At 46.8% G+C, this 20,330-nt stretch overlaps 1 protein-coding gene across 5 annotated transcripts in view; it reads left to right on the top strand.

Annotated features, from left to right (window-relative positions):
* The window catches only part of TNFRSF11A (TNF receptor superfamily member 11a), a 50,159-nt gene that overhangs the window by 16,013 nt on the left and 13,816 nt on the right, over window positions 1-20,330 (top strand). For 3 of the 5 annotated variants that reach the window (XM_082699366.1, XM_082699365.1, XM_082699367.1), the window contains exons 2-8: window positions 4,757-4,838; window positions 6,227-6,352; window positions 10,136-10,279; window positions 13,823-13,916; window positions 15,405-15,499; window positions 16,463-16,576; window positions 19,681-19,733. In XM_082699366.1, coding sequence (XP_082555492.1) covers window positions 4,757-4,838; window positions 6,227-6,352; window positions 10,136-10,279; window positions 13,823-13,916; window positions 15,405-15,499; window positions 16,463-16,576; window positions 19,681-19,733 — 708 coding nt within the window. The remainder of the gene's footprint in view (window positions 1-4,756; window positions 4,839-6,226; window positions 6,353-10,135; window positions 10,280-13,822; window positions 13,917-15,404; window positions 15,500-16,462; window positions 16,577-19,680; window positions 19,734-20,330) is intronic. The other 2 variants (XM_082699369.1, XM_082699368.1) reach the window with 1 other exon arrangement.

The raw sequence follows: 20,330 nt of genomic DNA, 5'->3' as shown, positions 1-20,330 counted from the left end.
AGCCTCTGTCTTCGGCTCAGGTCATGATCTCAGGGTCCTGGGATCGAGTCCTGCATCGGGCTCTCTGCTCAGCTGGGAGCCTGCTTCCGCCCTCTCTCTGTCTGCCTCACTACCTACTTGTGATTTCTCTTTCTGTCAAATAAATAAATAAATAAATCTTAAAAAAAAAAAAAAAAAAAAAGAACTATAGTAGGACCCTGTCGATACATAGCTGGTTTTTCTTACTCCCACTAAGAAGTCCAAGTACTGTTGTATTATTCACCAAACACAAGGGCTGTGAACAGACTTGCACCAGGCTGACCTCCAGATCAGCTGTTTCGTAGAAACAGTGGTGGATCCCAGGTCACTTCTCCCCTACACCTGCCTGGGACGCACAGGGGAACGGTCGCACTGGTCCTACTGGGAGAAGTGGTCGGGAGGAGAGTCACGGAAGCCTGTGGTTACTTTTGGATTTTACATCACATGACTGTAGTCTTTAGTAACTAGACATTTGTTTGTTTATTATTTGAGCGAGAGAATGAAAGCGCCTGCGCGAGGGGAGGGGCAGAGGGAGAGCAAGGCGGACTCCGGCAGACTCCGTACTGAGTGTGGAGCTGGACCCGGGGCTGGAACTCATGAACCCGAGATCACGATCCTGAGGTCATGACCCTGTGCTCGCGACCTGAGCAGGAACTAAGAGTCTTGACGCTCAACCGACTGAGCCACCCTGGCACCCCTAATAACTAGAAATTTAAAAAAGTGGTTCCACTTTATTTGTTTAATGAAGACAACAATGGTTCAAAAGCTCTATTGCTTTAGAAGGAAACAAGTCAAACTTAAAGGAGAACTGGAAAAAAAGATCCGGATAACTAGGAGGTTGTGTATCTCAATTCAGTTTCCAAAGGCCTTCTGCTGCTGGGTCTTGAGCAAACAAGAAGACTGTAGGTAGACCAAGAAATCACCCCATTAACTGCAGCCTTAGGCTAAGTTCCCCTATTCTCCGGGGGAGTACGGTTCTGTAACACTGGAGCAGTCATTTATCAAATTACTGCCCTTCTACCGTTGCTACGGATCATAATAGCTACCACCTCACAACAGAGAGCTTGGTCTTGGAGGGTGGCCTCAGGCTCCAGTTCTGAGCAGTTGGAAGGGAAGGCTTGAGGACCAGCAGGGACTCCAGGGGCCTGGTGAGATGGGAGACATTGGAACCCAACTCTGTCGGCAAAAGAAAGGATGGGACTGGGAGGGGCTGGCGGGCGTCCATTCATTCACACCGAAACATGGTATTCAAAGGATGTACCTGGCAAGACATCCAGGCAGAAGGAGGCTGGCATAGAGGAGCTGCAGTGCCTGAAGGAGATCTAGCGCAGGCTAACCAGAAACCAAACCCTAGCAGGCAGGCCTCGGGGGCTTGGAAGCTGGGAGGCAGACAGGTAGACTCAGTCTGGCCTGCAGCTCTGCGAGACGAGGCAAGTCTCCAGGGGACCAGCAGCAGGCCAGCAAATCAGAGATTTGGATTTCCTAATCATTACAAGCACAGGTACTGTGGTTCAGAGAGCAGCCCGGAGCCTGTTCCTGGGAGTGGAGCACAGCTCAGGGTGAGACTAGCACAGGGAGGCCACGGCGGCAGACGGCACTGGGTCGGGGGAGCTGCGAGGTCCTCTAGTGGGAGGCTTCAGCCCGGAGCTCTGGAAAAGGAGGGAAGGAAAGTTGGTAGAGAGCCGGCCGCGAAGGGGAAGGAAGACAAAGGCATGACTTGCCTTCTCCAGAATGTGCAGCCGTCCTCAAGAAAATGGCTCGATTCTTTCTGTTAACCCCCAAACCATAGTTCTTTACGTATATGTGTATGTAGCCTGTTGCGTTGTATTTGTGTTGCCATCGTGAAGGTCTGAAGCCACACTGCAAAGTACAGAATGTGCCTAAGAACAAAATAACATTCTGTTTAAGCTGTACCTCCAATTAATTTTCTGCCTCACCACTGCAAGTTTTCCAGAAGCAGAACGGCTGCCGCTTCTGAAAAGATCCATAACCCTAGAGCTCTGTCAGGCAGCTATGTTGTTTTGGGGGTGATACAAATGTTCTAGAATTATATGGCAGTGGTATTTGCGCGGCCCTGTGAATATACTAAAAACCACTGGCGTGTACCCTCTCAAACGGTGGATTTTATGTGAGTTATCTATTGATTTTTAAAAAAGAAGACACGTCCAGGTATAGAGTCACAGTGAGCTTAGGAGCGAGGAATGGAATCGAAGGGTCAGTTTGAAACTCAGTTTTAGAGCTACGACACCTGCTCACCTCTGGAATCCGTACACCTCCCCCTTCTTGCCAGGAGGTATAAGGCCCCGGGTTAGACAGCGGGCTGAGTGGATCCTGGCCACGCTCCCGGACGGGCGGACAAGCCGTCCACCTGCTCACATCCGATGGTGCACGCCGGACCGTGCTGTGGAGCCCAGGGCAGCGCCAGCAGGCTTGTGACAGCGTCACAGGGTAGCCCTCTCACCAAATTCCCCTAAAAAGAACCTCTCTGTGTGTACCGTAAAGCCCGAGTTTATCTCACAGAGACTGTTGCAGCTTGCGGACGGGGCAGAAGCAATTGATAACCTTGATCAGCCTCTGTCGTCGGGCGCGGGAGCGCTCACACGCCGGTCGGCTCAGCCCAGGCCAATGGGGCAGGATTCGCACGGGCCGCCTCCAGCTTTTCCGTGTTGCTTGGGCCCGTCTCTCCTCCATGCCCGTTGCTGTGCGAGACGCACCAGGGCTGCCCACTGAGTTGCGGCTGCCTCTAAACACGGGAAGGGACAGAGAAGGGGAAGGAGGGGTGGTTTCTGGGCGGTCCTTCTTGCTGGTTTCGTCGTTCAGCCCTTGTCCCACGGCTGCGGCGCGGAGCCCGTGCCCACGGGGAGCGCCGGGCCGACCTGGCCTACCTTCAGCCTTTCCGGCGCAACGGGCTCTGTGAGCCCATTGACCATGTCGTTGACCTCAGAATGGTCCCTGCCCCTCCCCACCTCCCTCCATAAGCCCTTGCCGGTCCAGCGTGCGGTCAGACAGGTCCACATTGGCTGTGTCCCCCAGAGCCCACTCCGCTGGCCTTGGGCTTTCTGGGTGTGGGGCTCTCTTCAGAACTGAGGTCTTCTGGGGCTGCACGGCTGCTTCTAAGCTCTGTGATTTCTACACCTTCAGTCCAGTCCGTCGGGCGAGCCCTCTGTGAGCTCTGTCTGGGCTCCCACCACTCTGCTGATGGGCCTCCGGTGCCACCCCCACCCCACGTGCCACGGCAGGCCTCAGTGGCTCTGTCTGACCTGTTCACACCGTTTTTTAAAAAGATTTTATTTATTTATTTGACAGAGACAGAGAGAGGGCACAAGCAGGCAGAGGGAGAGAGAGAAGCAGGCTCCCCACCAAGCAAGGAGCCTGATCCCAGGACCCCGGGATCATGACCTGAGCTGAAGGCAGACGTTTAACCCACTGAGCCATCCCGGCGTCCCCTATTCACACCATTTTAAGTGGTCTTCCTTGCCTCTCCTTCCCCTGCCGGTTGCTTTTCCCTCCTCTGGCTGATTTCTCCGTATCCTGTAAGACAGAGCTCACCTATCACGGCCTTTAGGACACCCTCCCTGACCTTCTCTTGCTGAGGCCGGGGTCTGTCTGCCCCTGGGTAGGGGCAGAGGGACGTAAGTCCCCTGGCATGTGTAAGCCCCTTGAGGGCAAGGCTTGTAACTCAGGATCCCTAAGACCCAGGAGGGATCTTGGTCCTTGGTCTGCGGCACCTCGTGTCTGTTCAGTCAGACCCCCTGCTGGGTGGTTGCCCTGCTCAGTGTCCAACGTGACCGCCTGTCCACAGCACTGTTGTTGTTTCTCTCACTCCGAGAAAGCTGATGCAGAGAAGAGCTTTTCTGTGACAAAGTGATAAGAATCTGAGTGACGGTAGGGGACTTGGCTTTTTGTTTTGTTTTGTTTTGCTTTACCTAGATGGGCAGATTTGGAAATTCTGTTTGTACTAGACTTATACAGAGGCTCAAAAAGCTTAAGCAGCTTGTCAGGGGGTCCCTCAGCCAGCAGGCGGTGAGGACTCCTTCAGCCAGGCTCCGGGCTCCAACCCCTCAGGGTTCCTATGACATCCTGCTGTCCTGCTTTAAGACATTCTCAGCAGGTTTAAATTTTTAAAAGGTAAGCAGTATTAAAAATCAGAGGAAGTGTGTAAGACCAAATTTGACATCCCTGGTATATGATAGCTATAGTAAGGGTCTTCCTTTATGTTCTCCTACAGTCTTGTGACCAAATTTGTGACTATAATGCATCATATTACCAGATATTTTTTAAAAGACTTATTTATTTTAGAGAGAGAGAAAGAGAGGGAGAGCCTGGGCTGCGGAAGGGGTAGAGGGGGAGGGAGAGGCTCCTCTTGCAGACTCCTCGCTGAGCACGGAGCGGACTGCCAGCTCGATCCCACGACCCTGAGATTAGGCAGGACCTGCGCAGAAACCAAGAGTCGAACACGTAACCAACTGAGCCACCCAGGCGCCCTGTAACCAGAATATTTTTAAATGCTTTAATGGATTTTTAAGCCAGTATCAGTTGGCTTTATATGTTCTTAGTGGGGAGTGGTCTAGTGCAGGAAAGTGACATTTTGGAGGGAGGTAATATCACATAGAGCAGTTTCAAGACTGTTTATTGTATTTTCTTATGCTTTTCAGAAATGGAATTCGGTGATTCATTTTTTATTTTATCCAGAAGGGACTTGTGCAAACTCTCTGTCTGATGTCCATTTTTTTTTCAGGTGACTTTTCAGATCACCCCTCCGTGTGCCCGTGAGAGGCATTATGAGCATTTTGGACGATGCTGTAACAAGTGTGAGCCTGGTGTGTATTTCTGAGCCCTCTTTCCTTGTTCCTCAGAAGTGGATGGGGCTTTCATTTTATCTTTTAAATTCAAGGGATAATTTCAATGCTGCCAGCTTAAGAAAAAGCAATTGGATAGTGGCAGGGAATAATGTGTCCCTCTGAAGACAAAAACCTTTCGATAGATAAAATCCCTTAAAAGCAGTTGTAGAACCTAGTACTTAATTTATACTGGAATATGGTTTTCCAAAACACTATTTCTTGAGAAAGCATGGTTATATTTTATATATTTTAGCACTTTGCAATTCGAACTTTCAACATATAAAATGCACCTCTTATTTAAAAGTATTTTACAGAAAAATTTCTTGGGGGGAATAACCATACTGGAATTGTTGCTGCTGCAAATTGCCTAAACCCTGTTATATCTTCTCCTCACACCCCTGTTGAGAGGCAGGACTGCTCACCTCCCCCCACAGCTGCTCTGCCAGAATGAGGCCAAGTGTTTCTACGGCCTCAGTGAAGTCCCGAGTCCGCAGTTTCTTCCTTACTCACTCATTGTTCTAGAAGCGGTGGTTAATTACATCCGGACATCAGGATCCTTTAGCCATTCAAGCTATAAATATTTCTCGGATATGTAGAACCAAGACCCAGTGATTGTGGGAGCATGCGTGTGTGAGTGTGTGTGAGTGTGTGTGAGTGTGTGTGTGGGGGGGTGTGGGTGCACGTGCGCGTGTGCATGTGTGTGTTACTCTGGTCATTCTGTTAATTGAGGGCCCATGATAGATGTAGGACAAAGGAAGTTAACACTCCAAATTGGCAGTAGAGGGGATCTTGAAGATGGGAGGACAGGGGTACAATGAAATTCTTGCTTAGCCCCCAGGGAGCCCCTCAAAATTTTATAGGCACGTTTGAAGACCATCATCTTTTCCTTGGTCAGCAGAGGTGTGTGGTGGGAAGGGTGATCTTTTACTGAGATGAACTAAAATGTGGCTGTGACCATATAGACACAACCAACCTAGCGGAGATTATTTATTTTTATAAAAGATTTTATTTATTTGACCAAGAGAGTACAAAGAGGGGGAGGGGCAGAGGGAGAAGGAGAAGCAGACTCCCCGCTGAGCAGGGAGCCCAAGGTGGGGCTTGATCCCAGGACCCCAGGAGCGTGACCTGAGCCAGAAGCAGACGTTTAACCAACTGAGCCACCCAGGCGCCCCTCGGGGAGGTTGTTTTAGCCAGCTGGGCAGCCTGAGGAGCCCATCACTGATACATGTCTCTATTCTGTGTACCAGACTGTGTTAGGGGACTTCCTAGGATCACAGTCATTTAAATGGTCTGGTAAATTGCTGTATTTCTGTTGTTATTTTAGGGGGGTATTTTTCATTCGTGCATTTTTTTGCTTCTAATTGAAGGAAAGTACATGTCTTCTAAATGCACTACTACCTCGGAAAGTGTATGCTTGCCCTGTGGCCCAGATGAATACTTAGACACCTGGAATGAGGAAGATAAGTGTCTGCTGCATAAAGTTTGTGACACAGGTGAGTCAGTCATGTCAGCAGGGAGTGTGGGTAAGTGCTATTTTTAGATACAGTAGTGCTCTCTCTTTTGGAGGGTATAGGAAGAAGTCTTTGACCGTGGACCCCCAGAGGTAAGTGCTTCAGATCCCAGAAGCATTGTATTAACATTCTTCATTGAGAACCTTCTTTCTGGAATATAATTGTGTCTCAGTGTAATCACAGAGCACACGTGTTACAGCTGACAAAATCTTGCCACAATGTTTCTGTGTATGTTGTTATTTAATTTCCACAGAAACCCCACCAAGTAACCACAGTTATCCCATTTTAAAGAGGGAGAATGGGAGACCAGGAGAAGTTCGGTTACTTTTCCAAGGTCAACAAATTAGGAGCTGAACTCAAAGCCAGATCTCTCAAGACTTTTTCCTGAACCTTAAGTGTCTTCCTAACTCTACAGTTTGATCTTACAGGGGTGCTATAGTTTTTTGTTTGTTTGTTTTCTACTCAAAATTTTTTAAAATTATAATTTAATTGTAGGAATCAGAATCAAATATGTCCCTTAACCTAGAGGTACCTTTCCCTCTTTTTTTTTTTTTCTTTTTCATTTTACTCTGTTAGAGAGACCACATTGTCAGTCCTGTGGGTTACAGGAATCCTGTAGGTCACAGTCTGATTTCTGCTGGTTGCACTCCTTGGTGTCATTTAATGTATTTTTCTGTCTCCTGTATTTCCTATGAGTGGTTGTTGGATCTAGAAGGCTGGTCAGAAGCTGGTTTGTAGTTTTTATTTATTTATTTTTATTTTTTTATTTTTTTTGCAAAACCGTGTCACAGTTGGCATAATCTAGTTACATCAGGGTCGTATAGAAACTGTTTATCTCTCTTCTTGTGATACGAGCAGCTGTTGACCATCATGGCCTAGACCCATTTTCATGAAGAGCTGTAGGTAGATGACCTTCTATCATTCCTCCTTCATGAATGGCTGGATACTTTATGAAGGGAAGCTTTCCTCGGCAACTATCCACCTCCCTGAAGTACAATCTATATGGGAAAGGCAGAATGAATGCTTATAGCTTTATTTACCACTTTCCAAATCATAATTTGATCTCTGTGCTTTCTCCAAAGGATTTATATGACTATGATAAACTCAGCCATTCAGACATATTTGAGGTGTTTTCATCTATTACAGTTCCTAGGTGTATGGATGCTTGGATTGTCTCACCTCTTCCAGGGACCCCCCACCCCCCAGCCCAGTCTTTGATATGACCCCAGGTGACCCTAAGAGTTTTCCTTGCTTCCAGGTTCATCCTGGGCATTCCCTGCCTCAAACCTTGAGTCAGTCATTTCCTTAAGAATTCGTGATTGCTTCCTGCAGAACCTCTTATTTAGCAACGTCAGTCTGGGTGCTAGGGAGGTTCACTGCTACCGGACTGATCCTTGTTTATAGGTTCTTTTCAGTGGACAGAACTAGGAGTGAAGTATTTTTTTAAAACATCATAACTTTCTAGTGGGTTAGAGACAGCTGGCAGATTTTGGCCACAGAAAGTAACATGGAAACTCCACTGAGCAGAAGCATCTGATCAAATCTTTTTTCTTTCCCACTGCTTAGTAATGACCTTGACTCACTGCTGTCTCTTGGAAATAAAGATTCATTCTGTCTACTGCCAAAGTTGATTAAAGCCCCAAACCTGGTACATTAAGATATTTAAAAACATGTCAGAATTGTTCACCACCACACAGGCTTGCGTTCACTCACAACTAACTGGGGCCATGGGACTAGAATTTTCCAAAGAAGTGACTGTGTCTGTTCTGGGTGTTAAGCACATGTTTAGGCAGAGTGGCCTCCATGCTGCACCAGTGACCTGGGCCTCGCAGGATAGACCCAGGAGGGACACAGGAAGATTTCTCCAGGTTTGCCACGCTCTGGTCTGAAAGCAATGGAAATAGGAAACGTCCCTTCCCTGCTGGCGGTAACTTGAGACAGCAAAGGAGACAGGGTTCTGGTTTGCCTGTTTATCTGTCCCTTGGAACTCTGTCCTAGTCCGTTCAAGCTTCTATAATAGAACAGCACAGACTGAGGGGCTTAAACAACAAACATTTATTTCTCATGGTTTGGGAGGCTGGACGTGGGGGACAGGGTGCCAGCATGGTTGGGTTCTTGGTGAGAACCTGTGTTAGGATTTCAAGACACTGTTTTCTTGCTGTGTCTCCAGATGATGGAGAACAGAGAGGGAGGAAGCAAGCTCTTTACTGTCTCTTTGGTACAGGTACAAATCCCACTCGTGTGCCCTCCAACCTCATGGCCCTACCACCTCCCAAAGGCTGCGCCTCCTAGGACCATCACTTTGGGGGTTAGGATTTCAACATGAGTTCTGAGGGGACACAAACATCACTCCATAACAGACTCCTATAAGTACTCAGGAGTCTAAGTCCATGGGTTATGGAACAATCCAGGAGCGATAGGGTCCTGTAGAGGTGGAAGGTCTGTTTCAAATAGTATTATTGTGTTTCATTGTGTGTGTGTTTGTGTGTGTGTGCAGGTTGATTCTTGTTAGTCATAGAATAATGTCAGTGTTCTGAACTAGCAAATACTAAACCATTGCTCCTAAGCGAAATACAGGGTTAGGTTCCTATGAGCCTCTGGTCACATTTTTGTGAACTGATCCACATATAAACTTGTTTTATGTGTGTTTCTGTTTAAAAATACCTTAGCAAATACTTTGATTCATTAACATTGAACTTAGAACCGACAGTGCTGTAACTCATGCCTGAACAAAGTTTATCTGACATGTATTTTGCTCATGAGACACATCACAGCCTTCTTGGTCCTGGAAACGACATACAGCACTTCAGCACTGTGACTGTGGGCCATTGTGAGCGTGGAATCACTAACAAAAAGCACAGAAATGCCCAAAATGGAGCACTAAGTAGACCACAAAAAGGAAGCTTACTTCCAGTCTAAGAGCTGTAGTGAGAAGGCGGAGTGTGACCTTGTTTGACCACAGCTGAGAGTATGCACATCCCGCCCATGGCTGGAAATTTCCACCGTTCTGCATGTGTCCAAGATTGACTGCCCAAGTACCAGGAGCACTGATTTGGGGGTCACACTGAAGTGTTAGTGAGTGGGTGAAATTGCAAATAGGAGGCAACAAGTAATGAAGATAGACTGTGTGTCAGCATGACCTCTATTTCACCAAAACTGGAAGGGGCAGGAGATTTGGGACAAGAAGGAGAGCACTTTGCTATGTGTTGTGAGAGGAGAGACAAGTAACACACGGATGACCCTAAGTAAGGGGGCGAGGGGTGGGTAATTCACTTCCAAGTGTGCCATCAGGGTCGGCCTCTGTAAACACATTCCCTTTTCTAATTACCTGTGACCCCTGTTGCCACAACTCTCGATACTCCCGTGGTCCTGCACGGTCCCAAGATGAATCCCCAGTCTCCAGAACCTACACTCCTAGGTTCAGTCTAGCATTCCTGTTCAGAATATGTCTCACATTTGCGTTTACTAAAAACCAAGAAACTGTGCGGTCTATTTTGCATTGGCCAAAAGAGCCAAGGATCCTCAACTCCCCAGTTCTTAATCCTCCTCCTAGCCTTAAAACTATTAAAAACCCACAAGACTCTCAGTTACTGGGAGTGGAGAGAGAACCAGCCCCACTGGGATGTTTTAGCGCCAGCACAGGAAGGGGCTTCTCGGAACCCACTGCCCTGCGCAGCCAGGCTGCTGGGGAGTTGCTCGCGGGCCGGGGGTTGCGGGAGGCGGAAGGCGAGCAGCCTGAGCAGCCGTGTCTCTGTCTCCCCGCAGGCAAGGCCCTGGTGGCGGTGGAGCCCGGCAACCGGACGGCCCCGCGGCGCTGCGCCTGCACCGCCGGCTACCACTGGAGCGCAGACTGCGACTGCTGCCGCCGCAACGCGGAGTGCGCCCCGGGCTTCGGCGCTCAGCTCCCGGGTACGGGTTCGCGTCGCGTGGCCCGAGGCTCTCGCCGAGCCGCGCGCTTCGGCCAGGGTCAGAGCGGGCTTTGAGGGGCGTCCCTGCATCACTCGTGCTCCGGAGTGGCAGGGGACCCGGTGGCGCTGGGGCAGCTCCAGGAGCACCCGGGGAAGGGCCACGTGACCCTCTTCCAGGGGAATGAGAGCGCGCGGTGCATGTGCTCCCTGGAACGCTCCTCCCTCTGGGAAACCTGGGGATCCCCCCTTAGGCGGGCAGGGGTAATGCAGGGGGCCTCAGAGTTTTTTTTTTTTTTTTTTTTTAAACTGGCACACACATGCCCCCCACCCCCTTGGAAGAATTCTGAAGAGCCGTGCGCCCCTGGCAGATTTTTAAGTCGGCAGCTAACGTTTTTTATTGCCAACTTAAAGAGTTGCTAAGGAATTCGTTTCCAAGGAATTTTAACAGCAGTAACACTTTTAAAAATGGAATTCGGCGGGATCCAAACACCGTAGCAATTTGATAACACCATCATCCTTGTTAAAATGCACTCATCGTCCTTCACCGTTGCAAGATTTGTGCAGTCTCGTCCCTCCTTGGATTTGTATCCATTTCACCTTCCCCAGAGAATTTTACCCTAATGGGTTTTATGCTTGGAGGGCTTTTACTAATCACCTTTTCATGCACTTTCACATCAAAATTATGCACCCGTTTGGGATCGTAATTTTAAAAAATTTCCTGTGATTCAAGGTTCTAAGAGTTAAAACACTTCCAGACTAAGTTGTTTTACAGTTATTACAGGATTGTCAAAAAGTGCTATATTTTGCTATATTATAGTTGTAAAAGCTTTACGAACTTAATATTGAGTGTTTTTTCCTGATTCATATATTCATGGTTGAATATTATTTATTGCTAAAATGTAACAGATTTCAACATTAATTCTGTTTGCACTAAATGCTGAGAAACTCGCTCACATAAATAACTGAATGGCTAAGGAAGCCTTCTGGTAGAGGAGTGTGCGTCAGTTCTTTCAACACTTTCTGAGTTACATGTCCAGGACACAGTGGTGTGACATCAGAAGCTGTTTTTATTTTTTAATTTTTAATTTTTTTGATTTTGAAGATTTTATTTATTTGACAGTGAGAGACATAGCGAGAGAGGGACCACAAGCAGGGGGAGTGAAAGAGGGAGAAGCAAGCCTCCCGCTGAGCAGGGAGCCCAACATGGGGCTCAACCCCAGGACCCAGGATCATGACCTGAGCCCCAGGCAGATGCTTAATGACTGAGGCACCCAGGTGCCCTAATAGCTGTTTTTAATCATCTCTCAGTTAAGAACTCAGTTGTGTTCTCAGTTTTGTTAAGAGTAAAAAAAGAGATATCTTTTTGCCAGAAAAGTAGTTCTTAGAGTTCTTTACCTTCCTGATTTCTGGAAAGTACCCCAAGTGGTTTTTTTCAAGGTGTAACAAATGATTATCCATACCTGTTAATCTTTCACTTAGAGGCATCTTGTTTTAACCCAAAAGACTTGGCCGGGGGTAGGAGAATTAAAAGATAGTATTCATTTAAATTCGTACGGAGGAAAATGTCCGTCAGAGTCTCACTGGTCCCGTCAGTCCTTATTACCAAATGTATCAACCAAACCAGATGAGCTTTCTCTTGGAAAAAGTCTGACTTGATTTTTTTTTTTTTTTTTTTTTTTTTTTTTAAAGAGAGAGAGAGAGAGGATTGGGGGAGAGGAGCTGAGAGAGTGAATTTTCAAGTAGACTCCCAGCTGAGGGCAGAGCCTGGCTTGGGGCTCCATCTCATGACCCTGAGATCACGATCTGAGCCAAAATCAGGAGTCCAATGCTTAACCAGCTGAGCCACCCAGGCACCTCCTGATTTTTTAATTATTAAAATAAATCTCCTGATGACAGCCAACTTCCTTATGAATTTGACTCTAAGACAAGGCTAAGAGCCTTTCCGCATCGTAGTGCTCTGAATCACAGGAGCTTTGCTCTTAGCAGTATTTTGATTTGTTATGGGTTTTGTTTGGTTTGGTTTGGTTTTGGGGTTTTTTTGTTTGGTTTGGTTTTTTGTTTTGGGGTTTTTTTTTTGTGTTTGTTTGTTTGTTTGTTTGACATAGCAGGATTTGGAGTGGATAAGCAGCGTGCCTTCTTTGTAAAATGGGAACAGGGTGATTGCGTCAGGGGGAAAGGGAAAGGAGGACCTGCAGGACGCCCCTGGCAGGTCAGTGCTTCAAAGAGTTAACGGGAACTTAAGTGCATGGATTTAATGCCCTTAAACCTACATGTAACTCGTGGCTCCTTAGGAAGTTGCTTTGTTTTTAGGGGTTACTCTTCTAGAGTGTGTTAATATTGTAAAAAGCTGTTTGAATTCATGTGAGCAGCTAGATGTTAACTGGGCTTTTGTGAAGATCATTACAAGGCGACTCAGATTCCTGGATTGAGGGGGGGCACCCTGCTTACTGAGGCAATTGCAGAAATCTAGAATGCACTTCCCATTTTTGACTTTGGACCAAGAAAATGTAATTCCTTATTTTAGTGTTTTAGTTATGACAATAAATCACAGAGGCGCTACTAATTTCAAGAGTAAATTGTGGTTTGGGCACGAGTCAATTGCCTGATTATGATACCACGTGGAAGCCAATGTTGTTCTTTATTGGAATTACCAAAGGGCCATCACATGTCAGTTGCAGCGAGGCTCATAGACGTAGGAAATTGGAGACATGTCCTATTTTGATAATGGAGTTGATGAGGAAGGTGAGAGTGCTGGAGAAAGCTTCCTAACCAGGATCAATTCCTACTCTCACTGCCGTGGCTTGGGGCAGGGGTCCAAAATCCATTCTACCCTTGTGTTGATGTAAATAGAGTGTTAGTGGAACACAGGCACGTCTCTTTGTTTGCCTATTATCTCTCATGCTGCAAGTAATTACAGCAGAGATCAGAGGGCCCGCAAAACCTGAAATATTTATCATATGGCCCTTTCTAGAAAACATTTGCTGCCAACTCTTGATTTAAGAGAGAGATTTATAGGGGTTTATTGGGGGGGGTTGTTTTTGTTAATGGTTTTGTTTGAGAAAAGTGTGTTACAGTCACTCTTGTGTTCGGACTGGTAAGATTTATCTGGTCAGAAGGAGTCGGGACAGGAAGTTTGCCTTAAAGGTGGGAAAAGGACAGCAACTGACTGATATAAACTCAAAAGGCTGAAAGGGGAGGGCAGACAGGTGCCTGGTGAAAACACGGGAGATAGCAGGTGTCCCAGCTGGGAAAGAGGCTCAATGACCGGGACAGTGGCTCTGAACAGCCAAGGGGCAGTGCCTAACTCAGATACTGAGGTCAGTTACCTTGCTGAATGTAAGTCAGTAACCTCCTGCTGGGTCTGGGGGCCTTCTGAAGCCAGGAGGACCCAGAGCCATCAGCCTCAGGAGGCGAGGGTGGGAATGGAGGCCAGAGGCCCAGGGGGCAACTCCTGATCTCTGGTCCTCTGGAACATCGTCCTGGCCGATCTCTAAGTGTCTTTGTTGGTTTCGCTTGTTCTTTTGTCCGTTCGTTTTTTTGACAGTGCAGCTCAACAAGGACACGATTTGCAAGCCCTGCCTGGTCGGCTACTTCTCCGACACCTTTTCGTCCACTGAGAAATGCAAACCCTGGACCAAGTAAGTGGCAACAGGGGAGCCAGGAGAGTGTGCTGAGTTCGAAACTCGACCTGCGCTGTCTCATCTAGGTTGAAACCAGACTGATTGCGTTTGGTGAGGCTTCTGCTCAAACCCATTTTCAGAATGAGAAAAAGTCTGTCAGTTCAGCAGGGGGAAAATCAACCAGGCCAACTCATCTCCAGCTTCACGGGCAACAGGAACTCTGTGTGACTTTTCAGATTCGGATGGACCAAATCTTTGACTTACAGTTGCAGCTTCTTTTGTCCTTTTCCTACCCTTAGTTACTTGAAAATGATTTACGATGTTTATTATCCTTCACTCGACACTCCCACCGCGCCACCAGTTTATTGGTCCAGAAACGTGTGTGTGTGTGTGTGTGTGTGTGTGTGTGTGTGTGTAGTGTGTGCGCATATAGAAGCCTCCTGTTTATGGAAATGTTTGCATATTCTCAACACTTTGGGTTTTTTAACATAATATATGCTAAAGGAAGCTCATTCCATATTTGTTCACTTAGATCTTTGTGGCTTCTTGTAGCTTAGAAAACTTTTGCTGCCAACTCTTGGTTTGTACCATAATTTATTTTGGTAGGGATGTACATAGAGACATACCGTAGTTTTACTTAATAATAATTTACTTAATAAATTCCCTGTAGGTAGTTGTTCCAGTAGCTTCTAGTCTGTTGTGGTAAGAACTAATTCTGCAATGAATCATCTCATCTATATACTGGGTTTCACACTTAATGTGAGTGTGTGTGTATATACATATATATACATAATATGTATATATAGTGGAATTATATGTGGAATTATATTTATAGTGGAATTTTTGGGTCCTTCCATTGCATGCTTATTATTAAATACTAATATAGTCCCAATATATTTTTTAAAGATGTATTTATGTATTTGTTTTAAAGGGGGGAGGGGCTAAAGGGGAGGGAGAGAGAAAATCTTTGAGCAGACTCCCTGCTGAGTGCAGAGCCTGACATGGGGCTCGATCTCAACTACCCTGTGTTCATGACCTGAGCTAAAATCAAGAGTCAGATGTTTAACCAATGGAGCCACCCAGGTGTTCCCCACCAGGAATATATTAATTATCATTAGATATTTATTTTCTGATCCATTTATCCAGGTTTTATGTTAAAAAGATTTTTTGTGTTTTCAGCTTCAGAAGAGCTTTCATCCAAAGTTTATCACTCAGACAAAGGCAGCTGAAGCACTTGGCATCTTCTTCACTGAAGACACAAGTGTACTCTCTTTCGGATCATAGTGTCAGAGTGGTTTTTGGAGAACCCTGGTAGTGGTTACTTTTGCTTATTCATTGGTCCACGTGTAGACAGACACTGAGGATTCAAACATGCAGGAAGACCTCTCAGTTCTCCTGGGGAAGCTAGCAATCTAGCGGAGTAGAGCCCTTTGTGCCATGTTTTCTTTTCTTTTCTTTTAAGCAAGATTAGAAAAGCAAAGCAGTTGACTATCTTTACCTCCACAGCTGTAGCGTTCTTGGAGAGACAGAAGCACATCACGGGACTGATAAGTCAGATGTGGTTTGTAGTTCTTCTCTGCCATCTGCAAAGCCACCAAGAGGTACGTTTAAACAGAGTGGGTTGGCTGTAGCTGTGCCCGGTCTAGTCAGCAATTCTAGATTTCTCCTGAACTACATGCTTTGTCTGAAGGGGTTCACAGGTCCCTCATCATCCCATTTAATCCGTGGTCACTTTTATCAGTATTTTAACTCCAGATATGTTGTTTATTTGGAAATTTCCACTCTGAAGTGGATAACTAATAAAGTATATATATATACAAAAAGAAAGAAAGAAAGAAAGAAAGAACAGAAATGGAGCTACAAACATGAATTAAAATACCCCAGTGTGGCAGGATTGTGGAGGGCCCAGTCAGGGTGTTTGTGGGAGATTTGGGTCACCAACCAGAGTTAGAATATAGCTAGCGGTTTACATGGCACATTTTGTAGATCAAGTTAACCTGAGCCTAACAGAGTTGCCAGTTCATGGCGGAGGCTGATTGTCCAGGGGCGAGAGATGGTGAGAGGTGGGTCCCGACGCGGCAGTGCTGGAAACGGAGACACGGCAGGAAGAACCCAGGCCGCAGATTACTAGGGTTAATCAACTAAGAACATCAAACGCTTAGATTTTGACATTTTGGGAAATAGGAGGGTATCTAAGCATTCTGGATATGGGGTTACACAGAGTAGCCTATAAGAAAGAGCATTTAAAAAGATAACATTGAAAATAAGAGAGGGAATAGAAAGTTATTTTTTCTTTTTTTAAAAAAGGTTTTATTTATTTGACAGATATTACAAGTAGGCACGGGGGGGGGGTGCGGTGCGGGGAAGCAGGCTCCCCGCTGAGCATAGAGCCCCATGTGGGGCTCAATCCTAGAATCCTGGGATCATGACCTAAGCCAAAGGCAGAGGCTTTAACCCACTGAGCCACCCCGGCGCCCCCAAAGATTTTTTTTTTTTTTAAACAAAAGTGAAGATAGAGAATTAATTACTCTTTAACCCCTTTTTCTCATTGTCTTTCAATACAGAGCCCCTGATTTACTTGCCCAGTTTAATTATTCTGCTTCTCTTCTTCTCCGTGGCTTTGGTTGCCGCTGTCATCTTTGGTGTTTACTATAAGAAAAAAGGGAAAGCACTAACAGGTACTGTGTCCACGCTGGTTTTCTGAAAATTAAGCTTAAAGAAAGGAGATACATTTCTAGATATGTGTGCCTATCACTACCTCTGGTGACCCCCCTTGAGTAAGGATCTCTGCATGATTGCGGTTAAACTAAAAAGAAATACCCTTTATACCTAATTCATTGTTCTCCAGTCAAAGAAATAAACAAAAACCTGTGGTGCCTGTTGATGTGTAAGCACACAGAATATGCTGGGTTCGGAACACGGATGCCTCGTAAGCTGTGTGTTCCCGTTGGGGAGGTCAGGCACCATCAGTGTGAGCGGGTCACCTCTATCCAGGAATACCAATGGGTTTAACGTCACGACGTATTTGACATTTACATGAAGCTAACAGAGTGTCATTTTTTCCAAGATTTTATTTATTTATTCATTTGAGAGAGAGAGAGAGCACGAGCAGGAGGAGGAGGAGGGCACAGAGCAGGAAACCCTGCTGAGCAGGGAGCCCCATGTGGGGCTCGAGCCCAGGACCCTGAGATCATGAGCTGAGCCGAAGGCAGAGGCTTTAACCCACTGAGCTACCCCAAGAGCATCATTTTAAAGAAAGGGTTCCTCGAGAGATTTCGTCATGCTTTTGTGGTCAGCTCTTCTCCTCCAGGAGCACTGCTGTCTCGATATCCGTTCTCCCCTTCTGGCTGCGCAGGGTAGCACGTCCACCTCCGCCTCGCTGTGACGTGATCAGGTCTCCTGCGTCCCGGGCGTGGACTTCTGAAAGCCTGCCTCTCGTGCTCTTAACCCCCAGCGGCACGCTATGTACGCCTGGGCCGGCAGAGGTTTTTAAAGAGGGAAGATGCTGTTTGAAGACGGCCGTGTGAAGCAGAGAACAGTGTTAAATGGCTTTTGTTCAAGAGTTGACTCATTATTGAGTAGTTTTATTTAATGCCACTCCACTTCCCTAGCCACCTGCTAACTAGGGATTAGAAACTGCACGGTCCGACGAGGCTCGCTGGTGGTGTCTTGTTTATGTGGGATACACAGAGTTCTGATTTTTTTTTTTTTTTTTTTTTTTTTGTCTCTACAAGAATCTCTTCCTGCCATATCTTATCAGTGAGAAGGACAATGGGCCTACCGGTTACTGAATCAAGATGTAGAGCTGTTAGCCCTCTCTTTATCCATTCACGGGGGCCCCCAGTTTAATGGCCCCCTGGGGCAGGACCGGCCCTGGGAGCTCCTTACCGAGTGGCACAGTGAGTGCCCTTGTCGAGGAAGCGGCCAGGGCAGCAGGGAGCCCCCAGACTGAGGCCAAGGACTGTAAGAGAAGTTGCAGAACTGCAGACCAGCAGATGACGGGGTCGTCTCAACCTGGGGCCAGCAAGGGCCTCCCAGAGGAGACCAGGAGCTGAGTGTGAAAGCCGGTTGGAACGGGCTAAGGTTTGCGCAGCTGGACCGAAAGCCAGAGCCAGCGTGAGACAACACAGGAGAGGAGGCGCGGCCAGATGACGCAGCTCCCCCAGGCTGGGTTAGGGAGTTTGCTCCTGGTGCTTCGCAAACAGAAGGAAAACTAGCCCTCTGGTTGTAGGATAGAAAAGAAATTCAGGGATACAGTAAGACTGGATGGAGACACACGAGTCGGGAGGATGTTTGCTGTCGTCCAGGAGAGAGATGAGCCTAGTAATTATAAATATCTCCTCGTGCACAAGTGTCATTCTTTTACTATCATTTGAGATTATATGGTACGGATCCCTACAAGGGAAGAGCGACAAGTTTCCCTTAATTTGGGGTAACTTTATGTGATTTCAAAACTAGAGAAAGGAAGCAAGAATAGTAACAAAGATGATAACCACAGCTGACATATATTGAACATTTATTCTGTACCAGCCCCACTTAATGTACTCACGACATCACAGCAGCCCCACGAGGCAGGCACCGCTCTCTCCCCTTTCATGATGAAGAAACGGAGACTCAGAGAAATGACATGAACTGGGCAAGGTCAGGGGATACAGATCATCAGCTGAGACCGTGACCTGATTATCTTCTGGAGCATGGACGGCCTCCTGCTTCCATGTTTGTAGTGAATTCAGCATCAAATAGTCAGTGGAAGCGGGGGGGGGGGGGGGGACTTTTATTTTGTAGAACATAAATTCATAGATTTTTTTTCAGTTCGTAGATGTGACTTTTTTAAAGTTACATCAGTTCTGCTTTTTTTTTTTTTAAATAAAGAGTTTATTTATTTATTTGAGAGACAGAGATCACGAGTTGGCAGAGAAGCAGGCAGAGAGAGAGGAGGAAGCAGGCTCCCTGCAGAGCAGAGAGCCCGATACAGGGCTTGATCCCAGGACCCTGGATCATGACCTGAGCCAAAGCAGTTCTGCCTTTTTTTTTTTTTTTTTTAAGATTTTATTTATTTATTTATTTGAGAGAGCGAGCATGAGCAGGGGGGAGGCAGAGAGAGAAGCAGACTACCCCCTGAGCAGGGAGCCCGACCTGGGGCTCCATCCCAGGACTAGGAGATCATGACCCGAGCCTAAGGCAGCCGCTTAAACCGACTAAGCCACCCTAATGCCCCCATCACTTCTGTTTTTAAAACTTAATGGAGACGTGCATTGTGGATGCTACAGAACGTACTGTTTCTCCTGGGAAGCAACAGGGTATAGTGGAAAAGGATTGGGGGCCCCCGGCACTCAGTGGGGTCTGACAGCCTTCCGGCCGGGGACTGCACTCTTCCTTTGTCATACATGCGTACATCCGTGTGAGCCGGTTTCCCGGAAGGACAGTGCCCTAGGTCTGTGTCTTCATCATTGCCCGGCAGTGCCTAGCTCCGTCCTGCCCTCCTAGTCACGGGAAAGTGGTGAAGGGAGTGGGGATGCCTCCAGCTCTGAGTGTGCCCAGAGGAATTGCGTGCAACAGTAGTGGAGGATACTTTGCTTTCCATAGATCAGAACATTCTGTTTGGGGGAGGAGGAGTCTTTGAATTGGTTGATTTTTCTTTTAAATGTTTTCACTCGCAGGGACTCTCCCCGAAAGACTTTCAGAGGATCGTGTTTAAAGAGATATTGAGCTGGCATAGTGATCGATAATACTGAATTAGACGAAGTAATATGAAGTTCTTATCCTTACTTTGTTTTTCTAGCTAATCTGTGGCACTGGGTCAATGAGGCTTGCGGCCGCCTAAGTGGAAATAAGGTAAATTGAAATCTTAAGAGCCTCCTTAACACCCTTTTAATGGTTTAGGCCAATGTGGCTGTTATCAGTCAAACCTCGAGCCCCGCTGTAAACAGGGTGCTTCCTTGAGGGATGGAACCTCGAATCCCAGGACTGATCCCCGCCCTCAAAGCCCAAGTGGGCGCCCGTGGTAAATGCTCTTTTCTTTGTATTTCCTTCCCCATCGTATCCGTGAGCATAATTATTCATGTTGTTGTTCCAGCGCCAATCTTGATTGCCTGGGACAGGTGCCAAGCAGGAAGGAGCTGCCATGTCCCTCCAGTCTTTAGTTATTTTGGTGACTTTTCATTTTGATATAATCAAAATTATAGAAAAGCAGTAGGAATAGTACCAAAAAACCCCCAAAACCCAACCTCCCCCACACCCTAAACTCAGACCCACCAAGTGCTCACACTATCACAGTGCAGTACCGTTTGCTATCTCTAAGTGTGGCTGTGTGTGTTTTTATTCAGGGACTATTTTAAAGTGAATGACAGACATCATGCTCCTGTACCCTTAAATACTTCCGTGTGGATTTCTTGAGAAAAAGCACATTCTCCTATATAACCATAGCACATG

Source organism: Mustela nivalis (genome assembly GCF_964662115.1).
Source record: "Mustela nivalis genome assembly, chromosome: 14".
Classification (NCBI taxonomy): domain Eukaryota; kingdom Metazoa; phylum Chordata; class Mammalia; order Carnivora; family Mustelidae; genus Mustela; species Mustela nivalis.
This window is presented reverse-complemented; position numbering and strand designations above follow the sequence as displayed.